The following is a 17,789-nucleotide window of genomic DNA, read 5'->3' on the forward strand; positions in this document are numbered from 1 at the left end:
CCGAGTGCATCCATGGAGTTTGAGGTTTCCTATGATGTGTTTTTGTGTGGGAGGAACACAGCTTCTAATACGCTGTTAAAATCCCATCATCTCTCTCTCCTTGCCCCTATCCACCAAAAAAATAAAAATAAAAAAGCCAGTGGGTTTGTTGCACACGCTTGCCGAAGGGAACGACAAGGATTTGTTTCACACATTTTCCTTGAAATCCATTGGTTTTCAAGGGGTGTAAAAAATTATCTGGCTTGCTTGAAGGGAAAGAATGACGAAAAAGGAAATCGCATTGCCTAAGCATTTAAATTGTGAGGTCACAGTGATGAAGGTCACCATTCAAGATGCACCCCCATGATACTGCAGATTAACAATACAATTCAATACCAAAGATGTATTTATACATGTTTATAAACCCAAATGCCCGATCCCAAAGACGTATTTATACGTCTTTTACATTTTGTTGCGCAAGAGGCAAAAAGAGGCAATGACGCAACTGTACACTACTTGATGTCACATTTAGAGCAGTTTTAAGCCATAAAAACGGCACCAAGGTGTCAGAAGTGCATTTGATAAAATCTCAGCTTGGATCATTTGCATGTAAAAACACACTCGACAGCAAGGAGAAAGTGGAAGAGCATGGAGGAGTGTAACGTGCAGAAGGAACAGAAAAGTGTCATATTAGGAACTTGAAGAAAATGCAATATCACGACAGCCGCGGACCTGAAAAACGGCCAAAAATCGACCAGTCAGAAAAGTTTCATTTTTTCGCCATCTTTGGGTCCTGCCGTGACACCTGATGAACGTGTGGTGGGTTTGGACTCCTCGCAGACTGGAAAAGTGTTGTTTCAGCAAATTGAATAAAATGCAATTTCAAGATTTCACGACAGCCTCGGACCTGAAAAATTGGCCGAAAATCGACTCGTCGGGAGAGTGGTGGTAATGCACACCAAAAGTTGTCTGCCATCAACAACAGATGAAGAAGAGTTTGTCACGCTTTGCACACAAAAACGCTCACAATGGCTGACGGAGGGCGAGGAGAAACTGACTTTAAAATCCATTCTCATGGCAGACTTTTCCTGAAAAAGCTAGACATCATAAGGCGAGGTGGACGAGCCCAAGAGATGGTATGTTTGGCACTTCCGGACCAGTGCTTAAAAGTGGTACAACTGGCTTACAGCCACTAAGGAACATACACTGGTGAGTTTTCATGTTTTTGTAATGTTATTAGATAAATATTGATACTGAACCATTCGAGATGATGTTGTAGTGTAGAGGTTTGGAGTTTCTTAGAGATGATGTATTCAAAGAAAACGGGTTAACTGCGTTTCTTGTTTTCGTAATAATGGAATTCATCCCCACTTCTGAAATACCACAACTTGTTATATTGAGTTTTTGTGTATCAATAATGTTTTGTAATTGTGACATGATAGTGGTGGTATTAAGTGGCAGATTAGGTCTCTTTAGTCCCCACTGAAGGCCCAGGTACCAAATGTGCTGCCCGCCACTAATATTTATATAAGTACTCATATTGGCGTATTGCATGTTTGTTCACTGAGACACTCCTCAATTTGTGCCGTTGTTCCTGTTGGTTTGGCAGACATTCTAAAATGGTTTAGAATTGTTTGTGTTGTTTTTTCTAAGAGTAAGTCTTGCTCTTGGATTGCCGTCGGTGAGCAAGAAAAGATTCATTATAATTAATTATAATGAGACCTGAAGTTCAGCCACTTAGCGGAACAAAGAGAGGAACATCTCAGGAGTGCTTTCTAATGGAGTTGGAAGACCCACCATTAGTGTACTGTATGTTAAAACTCTCATTATTAATTATACTCTTCACATGATTAACATGTGGAATTTTCTTGACGATATTCTTAAGAAATCATTAACACCCAAGAGCAACTGTCAGTCAGTCAGTCACACAAGTATTGAAAGAGTATCAATCACTAAATCACTATCAAAAATTATCAATACTAATCAATAAATGTAAAAAGAACATGTGTCACCTCTACACCTTTACGGGTAACTTACTACAAACAGACTTTTGTACTGAAACATTAAACAGCGTCAAACTGAACTGATCCACTCACGTAACGTGACCACCGACCAGAAGGGCGGTGACACCATGCCGGGGTCAACTTGCACAACAACACGTTTTAATAGCGAAACTAATATTAAACTACCTGTGATATTTCAAGCACAAATCAGATATTACTCTATTTTTACAAATGTTTATACATGGAAAAGTAGGTAATCTTCTAATAAACTTGAGTTTTGACAACCAACAACTTATCGGATTTATTTCAGAAATGTAACCCTTATGTAAGGACTGAAGTTGATCAAAAGATGTGAAAAATATTATCATTGTGACTTTTGAAGAGGACATCTTTGTCCCTTCATGGTAGCAATTAAACTATATAGGTTACATTTTGTAAACAAGTAAAGTACAGTAATCCGTCATTTATCGCACTTATGTAATTGGTTCCAGACTCAACCGTAATAAGTGAATTTCTTATTTCTAAGATATAAATGAAATATTTTCATAGTTAAAGCATAGAAAACCTGTTTACGGCCTTCTAAATACAGCTTTTATCTTATTAGAGCCTTCCAGACATGAAATAACACCCCTATAGTCATGTTACTCAATATAGTAGACATAATAACAGAAAATAAGCCACTTAAGACATAAATAAGACTCGTGCTCGTGTGTGTTGCTGTAAGTGCGGTCCCGTGCTAGAGGAGCTGAGTGGGTGGGCCAACAGCAAGTGACGTTGGGGGTTCAGAGTTGAGTTTTACCTTGGTGTGGGTTACTGCCGCAACAGTAGCTCGTATTAGGGATTATTGTACCTGTTGTGAGATCATTCAAACAACCAATAAAATCCGATTAAGTGTGGCGCTTGTGCGTCTCACCGAACATTACAGTAAATCATCACAAAATCTTTGAATGCGTTTTCTGAATGCTTTATATTTGTATTTTAGTTTATTTATTGTGGACAGGAAGTGGCGCTGAGGATTCAGAGGTAAGTTTTAGCTGCAGTCTGTATTATTATTATTATGATGATGATTATTATTGTTGGTATTATTTTAATGTTATGATTGTTCCTGTTGTGACACAAATAATTAGAACATAATAGAAGCCTGTTGTTGGCAATTTGTTTTGAAAAAGACACATTACAGTGGTTAAATGGCCAGTATTTGTCAGGTGTTCTACTGGGATAAAAATGGCAACAAATGACTTGGTGTTGGTATTTGAAAAAAAAAATGCCAAAAACAATATCGTATCAAATCCAAAAAATCTAGTTGGCCATCACTATAGGTCATTGACAAAATATCCATGAAAGACTTGTAAGCATGATTTCATGCAATATAATCATTAAAAAAAAATGTAAAAAATGGGAGTCTGTTTGAGAAAAAAAACATCCTCAATTATTACACAGACCTACATTGTAATAGAATTGTATGTCCCTGTGTAGGAGTGAGGCTATGTACTGTAATCTCTACGACAATTAATCAATTCCTCATTATGGCTTTAACATATATTGATCCAGATCCTCCCATCAAAGTTACACTGAACACTTACACACACACACAATCATTACCGTTACATCATCGATCGGACAAACCCGGGCCCGAGGGAGTGTCTGAGTATCAGAGCTCTACATTTACGTGCATGTGTGAGTGTCTCAGATCAGCATTATACATAGTGGATGAAGTCAATGAGTATATAAGGAAAGCATATAAAAAGGGGCTTATGTTACTAACAGAAAAGGGTGCTCAATAGTTGACACGTGTGTGAATACAATCCATAAAAGGAGTGGAGGAGTGCGGTGACAAATGGAAGACATAGAAACAGAGGAAAAAGTCTAAATATGTTGCATTTGTCATGCTTCCTGTTTTTTACTGGAGAGAAGGAAGGAAAGGCTAGGGGTGATTCATTTGGGGGCAATGAAGAGGAGGAGGTGATGAAAAGAATGATGTGTAGGTCATGATCAGATGGAAGATGATAGATGGGCTGGGTTGGATGGTGGTGATGATGCTGGAGGGGGGAGGAAGGGTCAAATGAATCGAGGGAGGAGAATGAGTGAGCTAGGAGGGCTGAGGAGAGGGGAAGCTGTCAGGAAGATTTGCGCCTGCCCTCAACAGACCCTGACGCTGCAGTTTTCCCTAAGCAGCTCTGTGTGTGTGTGTGAGTGCATGTGCGTGTGTGTACGTGTGCGCTCTCTCCACACACACATATTCTTTCCAAAGACTCCAAATAGAGTTCCAGTTTTCACAGACGGAGCCATGCAGCGAGCCAAGAGGAAAATGTGAAGTAGACAACCAGCTGCTGTGTTGAAAGGCACCATCGCCGCTGAAAATATGATGCTGGAGCAGCTCTTTAACCTCAACTGTCTGAGGGGTCACCTCGTGAAGAATTTAACATCCCTTTTTTGGCAGGAGAAATCTTATTTATACACACGCTTGTACAGACACACAAGTAGGACCTTTTCGTCTGTTGTTTTGCAGGCGTTTTATGACGGTTTTTGGTTGGAAAAAGCTGATGACAGAACACAAATACACACCTGCCAACCTTGAATACATTTTATGTGTACTCCCAGCCCACCCGGCAACTTGAAAAATGCAGGGTTTGGGTGGGAGGTGGGGAGAAGAGGGTGGGTCTCACTGTGATATCTTCTATATATTATTTTACATTTTATACAAAGGCTGAAATAACGTGATGCATTTTTAAAGACAAATTTTTCGTGTTATTATTAATTATTAATTTAACATTTCAGCTTTTTCTCATTACATTATGCCTTTTCAAATTTTTGCTGGGTTTAATTTTAGTTGTACAATGTACAGCAAGTACTGAACAGTACAGAACAGGAAGTAAAAAAGGAACAAGGAACTCTCCCAATGCTAACGTGTGAGTCTATAATATGTCACTAATTATTCTTGTATGTCTTATTTTCTGTTATTATGTCCACTACACTCAAAAAATATATAAATGCAGCACTTTTGCTTTTAGTCCCATTTTTCACAAGCCGAACTCAAACATCTAAAACTTTTTCTATGTACCCACCAGGCCTATCTCGCTCAAATATTGTACAAGGGGTCCAAAAACCAGTCAGTTTGTTGGCCCCATGGTGCAATGGTCGGTACACAATACCCGGAAGCTGAAAACATGCCAGTTCTTGCATGGCCAGCATATTCACCAAGCATGTTACCGATTGAGCGTGGTTGGGATGGATGGCGTTGACTGGTTTTCTGAATGTGTGTAACACACACACACAAACACAAACGATAAGGCACCGTGGTACATGTCATAAGACTGAAAAGGGGAAGTTACACTTAGTCATGACTGGCTGCTCTAATCTTGGCATGGATACAGGCTTTTTTAAACACCAGGGTTTATGTCCGTGTCTCTCGCTTCCTCCTTAAATTAAATTACTGCTGTGTCTGAATCTTAATGAAAATATTGTTTGCGCTCACTGACCAGCCCTTCATCGATTTCACCAACGCAGCCACTGAGTGCTCAGCAAAATGTAATGCATTATAGATTACAGATTAGTATTTTAAATTGCAATCAGGACTGTAATAAATCTGATTACTTCAGCAGCGTTACATAATGAAACAACCCTTGACTGTCTGAGGCATGATGCATAACATTGCTCTCCAAGTTTGTGTTTGTGTGTTTGCGTGTGTGTGTGTGTGTGTGTGTGTGTGTGTGTGTGTGTGCGCGTGAGAGAGAGAGAGCGAGAGAGAGATGATAGATGTGTCTTCTCTCTGTTCTTGGCATCTTTACCCTCTGGACTTAACAGATCAATTTCAGCCTCCCTCTGCACATACACAACCTGGCGTTGGGTGCCGGTAGACCGAAATAGCGCCATCCCATCGAGCTTATTAGGCTTCAGATGTTACCATCATCATTTTACATCCCGATATGGATTAATTATGTCGTATTAAAAGCAACTTCACTGTGAGTGTGGATGGTTGTCTGTCTCTATATGTGCTTTGTGACTGCCTAAGGTGTTTTGCCCAAAGTCAGCTGGGATAGGCGTCACCCCCCCGTGACCCTGAACAAGATAAGTGATGCCAAAAACGGATGGATGGATAGAAAGGCAACTTGTTATTAATGAACATAAACCAACTGAGATGTTTGCTTGTAATAAACGTGTTTCTGTCGAGACAGAACACAGTGGCACCAAAAAGACAAAAAACGGAGGCAATTTGCCCCACAGGAAATAATGTAAATTCAATGAATCCGTTCCAGACACCCAAAAATATGAAAAATAAATACATTCTGTGGAAAATACAAATAGTTTTACATGCAGAATACAATGCAAAATAATTATAAATCACCGATGGTTAGAACTTACCGTTGATACTGGCGAGATCTATCAAATTTATGGCACTCGCAGCTTTCTTTGCCCCGTGGCAGGTTATTTAGCAGTCGCATTCAATAAAAAATGCACGTCGGGTGCTTTGTTTGTGGCACTCGATTTGGCCAAATGATACAGTAAAGGGCAAACGGGCTAGTTTGTTATGCGCAATACTGTATGAAAATCGAGACAGTGTATGAAAACCGAGGTAAAATTTTAGCAAAGATTTTCAACAAAAACCCGATCGTACAAAAACTGGGGAGCATGAAAACCGAGGTAAACCAACGACAGCAACATAGCTAGTGTCTGGTTACGCAACATTAAAGGATGCACACAACGTTGTCCTGTTCAGTGCAAAATAAGCTTTGAAATCCACCCATTTATTTATTCTTTAGTTTTTCAAGATTGTTAGCCACCGGAAGAAAGATTTGTACGAAAAGATTTATTGTCACAGTAGCCAAGACATACAACAAAATTACCACAGCACCTCTGTTAGATAAGAAGACGATACGAGTACAAACTATATAAAAACAGAAGAATCCAATGAAGAATATGCACAAAAACATGCGGCACAGGGGCCATTTGAGGGCCGTGGCTTGTTTTTATTGACCCACAACACAATGTAGTAATAAAATTAAACAAAAAACAAAAAAAAACAAAAATTGGAAAAATTGAGCATAAGCTGAAATGTTGATATTAATAACTAATAACACACAGCTTTGTCTTAAAAAACATTTATCATATTTTTCTTGTTTTTACGGGGAAAAAAAATATGTTGCAAAAAGTTTGGACACTCCTGTCTTACAGTATGTCAGTCTGTCCAAGTGGCGTCGACATAAACAGGTTCCACTGGACTGAAAACGCAAGTCTGACAAGACAAGACAAATACAATACAACATGCTTCATCAAACAGTCAAATCCCCTTGTTTTTACACCTGAATTAGATGCTCCCCTGCTGGGAGAATGACAGCATAAAATGTTCACAAGGAGGAGCAACTGGCAGGGGGTGAAAAGGAGGCGAAATAGAAGGATATTTCTCTTTCAATTCTAGAGTGAAAGTAGAGCAAAGCCACAACAACACACAGCTTTTCAACCTTTTTATGCTTTCAACAAACAGCCAGGTGAAATATTGATGCCTCAATTCCGCCAAGGAAATGTCCAAATGATTTTAGCAAATCTTAGTGGGGGTAGTCACCCAATCAATTATTGATGCGAACAGGGACACTGTGTGGGGGGAAAGGCCGAACTATGTAAGTATTACTGAATTTGTAACCCACACATATACAGCACTGCTGCATTCAAGTACATCAGTTTCATAGGACATAGCAAGTAACAGTACTTGCCAAAATTCCTCTTGCACTCAAAGCTCACTAATTCTGTAGAGGTTTACATTGTATATATTCTGCATACATTTCATGAAGTATACTTGCAGAAATGAATAAGCTTCAATACAGGAGTAATAAAATAATGATCAATTTTGGTGCATAGACAGATATTAGTCTTTTTTTATAGTATTAATTTAACAATAGCATCATAATGAGATGTTTTGGTTACCGTATTCAGCTTTTAAGAGCGGGTTAAAAAAAATGTGCTCTTGCATATTAGGTTATACTGGTTTTGACCTGTCACTGCATGCCTTTAAGTAATTAGTTTTGAAAGGTGCCAGATAAACAAATGTATTGTTGTATAAAACAATGCGCTCAGAGCATTACTTTGTAGTTGGTTCTCCCATTACAGCAAGTATGACTGCTGGCTGCTTAATCAGTGTCATACTTCTGTACCAGCATGAGTTCATTATTTCCCAGCATGTCTGTTTGCCCTCATGTTTGTCTTGTAGCTGCACCCTGTAGAGTAGCTCCCCCCTTTTCACGGGGGTTACGTACGGGTTCACCAGCGAATGGCGAGTAATGTGAGTAATGGGTATGGCCATAAAAATGTTTGACACCCCTCCACCCCGCCTCCAAACCCCTCTTGCTAGCTTGACGTCGATGTTCTCTTTTCCATTTCGCAAAACAATCCAGGTTTAAGCCCTCAATATGCCTCACACACTTATTAAACACATTTAACGTATAACATCTATAGGCTCACCACTAATGAACGACAGACAATGTAAGGTGATTGATGAAAAGATGAAATCGGAGTTAGGGTGTAGTCTTTACCCTGGCTGTCAGGCTGGAGAAGGCGTCTCTCCAAGCCATGCCTACATAATCCACACTGCTTGCCTATTGTAATTCCAGTAACGACTTACGATAATATATTAACTTGTGTTAACTTGGCTGCAAGTTCTGAGGCCGGACTGACTGTCGAAGCTAGTGCTTTCATAGCCAACCAAACAGCACACAACCCAACCCCCCCCAAATGTTCAACGACCGTCCAACAAAGTGTGAAATATGTACGGTTGACTTAAAAACAGTGAAGCATGGATAGAAATGCAATGTGTCATTAAAAAACAAAACAATCACAAATATTACAAACTTGTGGTGAATGATCGGTCTATTTTGGAAAAAAAAAACAAAAAAACAACTTAAATAAAAAAAAGGTGAACAAAAATCTGCAAATGTGGGTAGCCATGAATGTTGAATTATGAATGTGCAGGGGATACACTGTATTTCAATTTTGTGCTGACGTACTTATGCATTTCTCTCAGTTACACTCTATGACATTAGTAAACACTCAAAACTGACGAAAGACAGCAAATCCTCTCCTGACTGGATTAATTTGTTCAAAGTGCGAAAAGCATCCTGGAACTGTAAATGTGTGGTAATTAAGCTTTGATATTTAGAGATGAGGGACTCTGGGAGGTCCCAAAGTGATTATTATGGGGTAGCTGAAGCCAGAGAAACAGGAGGAGAGTGGGCTGACCAGATATAGCCAGTAGCTCTCTCACTGCAGGTTTTTTTTTTGCATAATAATGTAACAGAAAATGATATGGAGAAAGAAAAGAAATATACTACAAAATATCTTGTGAACTAGTGCTGATTTTCAATGTGTCAAGCTGACCTTCCTAATGACTTCCCAGCAGTAACCAAGACAGTGAGAATGACTTCTCTCTGTATGCATGCTGTGCAAAACTATGGAAACTCAAGTTTCTTCATCCTTACCTGCAGTCTAGTTTCTCAATCTCAAAGTGTGGGTTGAAGTTGAGTACGATGCGTTGAGAAGGTTCTGGCGCTGTGATTATCCAACGGCAATTCTGATGGGGTGGATACTCCAGCGGGTACCCAGGAGTGGTGATATAGCCTGCATCGCTGGCATCGAGATAGCCCCCACACTGCTCAGACCCTGTATATGGAAAGATGGGTGAAGGGATTACTACATGACATGCACAATGTTAAGAAAAGTCTGGTTTACACAGGTAATTGTAAGTTTTCTGACACTTTTTTGTGAAAAAACTGACAGAGTTGTATATGTACAATATCAGTTTTCAGTAGAGCTGTCAAAAATACAGCATTATTGGTGGTAACTACATTATTTAATTAATGCAGTTAGCATTTTTTTAGCCTAATTAACGCATGCGCATCATGGCAAAACACACCTCTCTGGAATGACGACAGATGGGGGCACATGTAGCCTCCCCACAGATTTACACAGAGCCTGACGCTGTTTTATAACTTTACTCTGACCTGAACATATCAACAGCAGTGCAATTCCAATGTGTCTCCAACTGGCAAACATGTCTCTGCGTTCTCAACAATTCCTCATTCCCCACCACACTACCACGAGGTGCGTTCATAGACACTGCGAACTCCATCCCAACATCATCTTTATTGTGTGTGTATGTGTGGTCTAAATAACAACAGAAAGAAAAACAATCAGTAGATATTATTATCACTCACTTTGTAACTCTTAATGCGGATGTATAATTTGCTGCATTTAAAGGGTCCCTGACATGATTTATCAATTTTGCTTAAATATGTTATATTTTGTTTGTAATTATGTTACCCTGCATGCGTCACTTCCAGAAACGGACTCAGCTGCGAGCTAGTTCGTCATGGCTGGCGCCATCAACTATAAATGTAATTTTCGCAAACTTACCGTTCACTTTCAGAAATCGAACAATGTAGAACATAATTACAAACGATATACAGTATAACATACAGTATTTGAGCAAAGCTGATGAGTCATGTCAGAGACCCTTTCAGTCTGCTCGGAAATCCCAGAAAATACACTCAAAGCGTGAATTCAACTTAAACTACATGGTGTATTTGAATGCAACACCTTAATAACACAGTTAAAGCGTGATTCAAATGTTTCGCTACTATCAAAGAGGCGAGGCAAAATAGATAGAGACAAGTGTGGTGTCTTTCTGCGCTCTTTTTGCTTGATTTAAATATTCAGTTCATTTGGAGCTGTTAATACAAACTAATGAATATAATATTGTCCTGTCATTTATCATTCTGTTATATTCCAGATATAGTTGCAAATGGTGAAATCATGATAAATTAATTTAAAAAGTGTTACTAATCTGATTACAAATTGTAATCACTGGACAGCCCTTGTTTTAAGGCATCTATTTTATTTAATATTTATATTATATACATTATTTTAGATGTCATTTTTACCATGAGTCATATAATTATGCCTCATGAACTCATAAGCCATTAAGTAGAAGTTTGTATAGGTATAAAAATTATACCCAAATAGTGTCATGTTCTAGCAACATGAGTATTGCAGTTCTTGCGTGAGCAGTCAAATAATAACAATAATAAAACTAGTATCTCCTGCTCGAAAAAAAACTGCAAAGGCATGCCAGACACATTGTGTCTTTTTCCCATAATATATATATATATATATATATATATATATATATATATATATATTTTTCCCAAATGTTATAGTACTTCTGGGTGAGGTTCTTTAGAAACAACTATGTAACTAAACAATGCAAAAAGTACAGTATTAGTATCGTGTAGCAGCACAGCTACCATAAAGGGTGGTATCCGTGGTATGGGTGCACATCCGATTCAAGGGAGATAAGGTAGTGTTTGCAGAGACAGGATGGATTACAAAGAAGTCAGTGTATATGTAGATGTGGTGTCAAAGGTCGACGCAACACATGATGTACAAAGACCCCATTCACCTCCTCTCCTGCGCATACACACACACACACACACACAGACACACACAGTGACTGGAGCACCCAGATGCCACAATTACTATCACAGAGCAGATTCACTTGTCAGCAGTCATACGTGTGCGTGTCATCTCATCCTGAATGGCGCTCATTCAGAACACTGACACAATTCAAATCATAACTCACATCTACGGGTGACAGCCAATGGCATAACATGCCTGTTACACACAACTCCACTGTGTTACATCTGTGCTGTCTATTGTGTAGCATCATGACTGCCTGTTTGATGCAATTTGCAGACTGTATTCATTGACTAACAAGATGAATGTTAGGGCTGCACGATTGTGGACAAAATGTGACTCACAATTTTCTTGCATTTAATTGAGATTGTGATTTTCTGGGACTACTGTAGATTTCATCAAGACATGAACGTGCGTTTACGTTATTATTAGACTCGTTGTCTATTTGTGCTTTAAAGAAATGTCCAGTGGTTTCAGCGTTTCCCCTAGGATTTTCTGAAGCTGTGGTGGTGGGCTGCATTGGTCTGCCACCACTGTGTCGTGCCGCCGCTGCATCGGTAATTTTTCTTTATTATGACAAATAACAATTGTGTTATGACTTAATTTTTTAACTTATTTGTTTAACGTTCTTCTACAACCAGCAGACAATGAACTGAGAACAATAGGTGAGAGTTTAAAATGTTGAGCCTCTTTTTGTTACCTGACCTATTTAGTCCAATATTACCATATAACTATTAGTACAAAAGTACAACATTTTGTTTTTTGTCATTTCATTTAATGCCTGTTTTAGAGTAAAACTAATACACGGGAAATGAAATGTTCAATTATATATTTTTTTTGTTCAAAATAACACAATTAACAAAATAAAATAATTTAATATTTTTGTTATAGAAATGTGTCCTGCGTAAAGAGTATAAATTGAGACTCCAGGGTTATGATAGCACAGGCGTATCCAACTTGCAGGATTATTAAATCTACTCTGACAAAAAGAAAGGAGAGGTGAGCTTTTTTATGTAACATTTAATTGCCAACATTTATCCATCCATCCATCCATTATCTATACCGCTTCTCCTCTTTAATTGTAGTTATTTAAAAAGTACATCTCTACTCAGTGTGCTCATTTGTCATTAAATCATGTTTGAATAGAACACTTATAAAACTCCAAAGAGGTGAAGCAAATATTCTTTGGTGAACTACTCAACATCAGCTGGTGAGCTACTGCTAGCATATGAGTTACCTGTTGGAGACTCCTGTGGCAGCATCACTGTCTAAAGCTGGACACACTACGTGTTTCTTCAACAACTCAGACACACAGCTAGTGTTTTGAAGACAAGCCATAAGTATTATAATGATAACAAGAGAGCAAAACTGTTAACTGACACATTAAAAAGTAAGTCAGCATGGATGTGATAGCCACTTCTAGCTCGCACGTGATCTAGCTAGCTACCACCAGAGAGGCAGTGCAAATGGCCACAAAGTCAAATGAGATTGAAATGTGAGCTGCTGTATCACACACGCTGGCATAGATAGGCTTTGCATGTGACAGGCTGTCGACAAATGACTACACATTTTACGGACTATTTTTTTTATTTGCATGATAATAAGGAACACAGTGAAGGCCAACACAAGACGCTAGTGCCGCGACATTAGCATTCAAATAAAGCGTAAAACATTTTTATGACATTTCTAATTGTTTTCAAACTAATTGTGGCCAATATGTGTGTAAATAATAAGCTATGTATGTATCTATATAGCATATGGAGTATATACTGTACATTCATACAATATATTACTTAACATGGTTTTCAAGTTAAGTTTTAAGGTGTAGCAGCTTTTATTTTGTAGTGGCGGGCCGCCACGATCAATTACATGTACCAGAAACCCTGGGTTTTTCCACCCTTCTTAATGGGAGATCCCATGTTGACAGTCTAGTCAAGGATCTCAGGTTCTTGTTCATGAGTGAGGAAAGGCTGGAGTGAGAGATCAACAGGCGAATCGGAGAAGCGAATAGAGAGCTGAGCCAGAAGGTAAACTCTCGATTTACCGGTCGATCTGCAGTCCTACCCTCACCTATGGTCACAAGCTTTGGGTAGTGACCGAAAGAGCAAGATCAAGGATACAAGCAGCCGAAATCAGTTTCCCTTGTAGGGTAACTGGTCTTACCCTAAGCAATAGGATGAGGAGATCAGTCATTCAGGAGGAGCTCAAAGTAGAGCCACTGGTCCTTCATATCGAGAGGAGCCTGTTGACGTGGCTCAGGCATCTAGTCCCTGGTGAGGTTTTCAGGCAAGCCTACAGGAGGAGGCGCCGGCGTAGACCTAGGACATGCTGGGGGGATTATGTCCTAGAGGTAGCCAGAGACCAGGAAGTCTGGCCTTCCCTATTGAAACTGCTGCCCCCATGGCTTGGACTCGAATAAGTGGAAGAAAATGGATGGATGGATGGATGGGTTGTCAATATAGAAATGAGATTGCAAGTCTGTGTGACTCAAGATTGTCGTTTTTGGGGGTTTTTTTTGCATGTGTGAGCTACACATCTTCTAAGCAAAATTCAAGAACAAAGGCTGTTATTTTGTTTTAGCGCCATCTCATTTTAAAGCATTATACCCAGTTATCAAAAATGAAAACATTTTGCTGAGTCGTAATTAATCTTGGAACTATTAACAATATGAGTTTCGGTTTAAAATTCCACTAAAACCAAATGGCAACAAATGTCATTGTGGTTTTAACCAATATTTTGGACAAAGGCCTTGGAGTTGAATATTGCTAAGTTGTGGTGTTTATTTTTACCACTATGACTCAAACTACTCAGCAGAATACATCATGTTTCATAACTATTAATAGATAGGCAAACGTGAGCATATGCCCGCTTGACATTACCAGTTGGAGTCAGGCACGTGTTCAGACTGTAAATAGAAGGTAAATCATCATCCAGCGTCTAATTCTGGCTGAAGTACACAAATACACACAGACTGCTGAGTAAAAAGAGTGAAAAGGGGTCACATCTCAGCAAGCAGCACTCCAAGTGATGGATATGTTGGCATCGAGATCTGCTGCCTACCTCCAGCTGTCTGTAAACAATCAGTGATCACCTCAGTGTGAGCCCCCCCCCCACCCATTTCAATCTTTCATGCTCCCGCCTCAGTTTTTAAGAGCCAGGCAGTCATGGCTGCCATCATCCTATCTGTTTCTAATCTTCCTGGTGACATACAGCAACACAGGAGTAGAATTACAAGGCCAGTGCAACCCTGCCGGGCTTATCTCATCTCAGCACCACTTGGATTAGTGTTAAACCACAAAGAAACCTCACAGGAAGCAGCAGCAGCAGCCAATCACCTCTTCATAGACAGCACTCATTGTCCAAAAGTAATAACCATATGGTTATCTCAATTACGCTTTGAGAGTTTCAATGGAAAGCAGCATTATTATCTTTGTACATGTAGAATATCTGATATAGCACTTGTATTGGATCACAAATGCGGTTTAATTAAGCTGAATCTCATGAGTCAACAACTACAATTGAAAGTATTTTAAATTTTTCACTAAAATAAATATACAGGTTGTCCTCTTATTACGGGTTTTCGTGTTACTGTGATCCAAGCAGTCCAGCCAGCCCCGCATCCTGCCTGGGTTCAAACCCACAGATCCCCGCTACAGGAGAGTTGTGCTACCTCAGCTGTCAACTCGTTGTCCAGCACAGCTCTTAAGGTGTCAGAGAGTGAGGTTTACTAATGCACTATTGTACAGATAAACAAATGATTAATTATCGTACAAAAAGAGAACTAGCTGCGTGCACGGGGCGGAAGAACAAGTCAGGGGAAGAATGCGTAGTCGCGCTGCACTGAGGAAGGATAATGTCACTTTTGTTTTTCTTAGTTAACTGTTTGCCCTTCAGTAAGTCTCCCAAGCCTGAAGCAGACTCTTCTGAATGAGGAGGAAAGTGGAAGTGAAATATGAAGTGAAATTAGACATCTAAAAGTGGAGAAATGTCAACCAAAGTTTGACTGTTGCGACCATCATCAAGGCTAACAATGGTATCTTTGAACATATCCAAGGACGTGTTCCTATGAAATGGAAAGTGATAACTAAGCAGTGCTGTGGTCTCATTATGGAGACTTCCTCCTCCCGATAAGCCTGCCTCTCCGGTGTGCGAGGCAAGCACAGGGATAAAAGCGAACAGTTGTTCTCTCTTGTATTTAATCTTTTTTTATTGTATTTTATATGCGCCTAATGTGTTCTGTATACAGTATGAGCGACTTAGGTGTTAATGTAGGTGTAAATACAGTAATTCCTCGCCACTTTGCTCTTCGAATTTTGTGGTTTCACTCTATCACTTTTTTTTTTAATACATAAGTTAATAAATCATGCTGTTTCGTGGTTGAATACGGCCTATTATTAGCAAAAAAAAAATCCTTATTCAAGCAAATTTTACGTGTTTTTGTGCCTAAATTAAGCATAAAAATGGCTAAATGAACTAAACTAAATATACAGTCATGGAAAAAATTATTAGACCACACTTGTTTCTTCAGTTTTATGAAGTTTCAGTTTTTTCATTTTAATGCCTGATACAACTAATGGTACTTTTGTTTGGACAAATATAACAATGACAACAAAAGTTAAAAGGGTAAGAGTAAAATGTTTTGGCAGTACAATGGAAGTTGCGAGATATCAGCTCTTAAATTCAACTTTTATGAGTTTTATATTTGTTATCATTATTATATTTGGCCAAACAAACAGGCGTTAAAATGGATCAATAAACTGAAGAAACAAGGGTGGTCTAATAATTTTTCCATGACTGTAAGGCATTCACAAGACACATTCAAAGATGTTGCAATGATATGTAGTATTCTACACCTTGCACCCAGTGTCAGTAATGTTACTGTAATGTTCGGTGAGACACACGAGTACCAGACTTGATTGCTGGAACAACAGGCTTTTATTGCCGGTTTCAATGATCTCACAAAAAGGGCAACAACCCCTAACACAGGTTACTGTTGCATCCATAACCCATGATAAGCTAAAACTTAACTCTGACCCCAACATTGCTTCCTGTCGTCCCCCACTCAGCTCCTCTAACCCCGGAAAACATTTACAGGAACACACACATGCACAAGTCTTATTTTTTTTTCAAATTGCTTATTTTCTTTTATTATGTCGACAATATTGGGTAATATGAGTGTAAAGGTGACTAGAGGGGTGTTATTTAAGGTCTGGAGAGCTCTAATAATGTTTAAAAAAAACTTAATTAGAATGTTGTAAACAGGTTTTCTATGTTCAAACTAACAATATATTAGATTTATAAATAAGGAATACTACTTCACTGATATTCACTTATCACGATTGGGTCTAGAACCAAATAACCGCGAATGTAACTTGTAAGTAAACTGAGGACCTCCTGTATCATACAGTATATGAGTCTATGTGCTCTGTGTCTTCTGAAAAGGGAGTGTTGTCTTTTTATTATCCATTTCTGCACTACCCCTACAACCACACTTAATTAACACTTCTCTGACAGTGTCAATCAAACCTGAGCATTACTGTCAAACATTTTGATACAGGTACTGTACACCGAATGACAGTATACTGTGCCCAAAAGAAGCTGTCAGCATGCAGTTTCCAGAAGTAGATGCAATGCGATGCTGATTTGCATTCCGTACTAAAGCACGGTGACCTGTCTGTGTGAGAACACAGAATATGCTGAGTTAAGAAAAAAGCTTGACTTCATGTCAAGAATCATAAAACAGGTAAAAGTGACAGAATTCGAGAGAGCGTGGAGAGACTGTCAGAGAACGAGACAGGACAAAGAGAAGAGAAAAAAGATCAAAAGCAAAATGAACACGATCGAGTCAGAGTCGTTATGAACCTTAAGATGATCAGGAGACAATTTCCACTGTCTCCTCTTACTTGTAGCACACACAGGACATACACACTTGCTTCTATTTCTTCTCACACATCACATAAGGCAGCTTTTTATTTGTAAACCACAACAGCGTGTGCGATCCTCTGGGAGAAGCTGCATTCAGACCACAGAGTCACAATAAATGCACAAACACAACCGCTGAGCTTCGCCCATCCCATTCTGGTTTAGACATCACAGTATTCACACACGCACACACACACGCTTACACAGCATAAGTAGCGGTAAATGGTGCTAAGCAGTCTAGCAGGGATATAAGACAGGTCACTGCATTATTTATGTCTTTCTGACACATTTTGCATTGCTGCCTGATAGCACCTATTCAGCATCTTTTGCCAACATGTCCTTAGCCAACACACATACACAACACACACTCTTATACTGTATAGACATGCATGCATCCCAAAACCCGAACAAAACCACACAACTGTC

At 39.1% G+C, this 17,789-nt stretch overlaps 1 protein-coding gene across 2 annotated transcripts in view; it reads right to left on the reverse strand.

Moving 5' to 3' along the window:
• nrp2b (neuropilin 2b) overlaps positions 1 to 17,789 on the reverse strand; it is a 123,502-nt gene that overhangs the window by 92,263 nt on the left and 13,450 nt on the right. For both annotated transcript variants that reach the window (XM_054786938.1, XM_054786939.1), the window contains exon 2: positions 9,449 to 9,629. In XM_054786938.1, the coding sequence (XP_054642913.1) occupies positions 9,449 to 9,629 (181 nt within the window). The remainder of the gene's footprint in view (positions 1 to 9,448; positions 9,630 to 17,789) is intronic.

This window comes from Dunckerocampus dactyliophorus, chromosome 9, assembly GCF_027744805.1.
Source record: "Dunckerocampus dactyliophorus isolate RoL2022-P2 chromosome 9, RoL_Ddac_1.1, whole genome shotgun sequence".
NCBI classification, from domain to species: Eukaryota; Metazoa; Chordata; class Actinopteri; order Syngnathiformes; family Syngnathidae; genus Dunckerocampus; species Dunckerocampus dactyliophorus.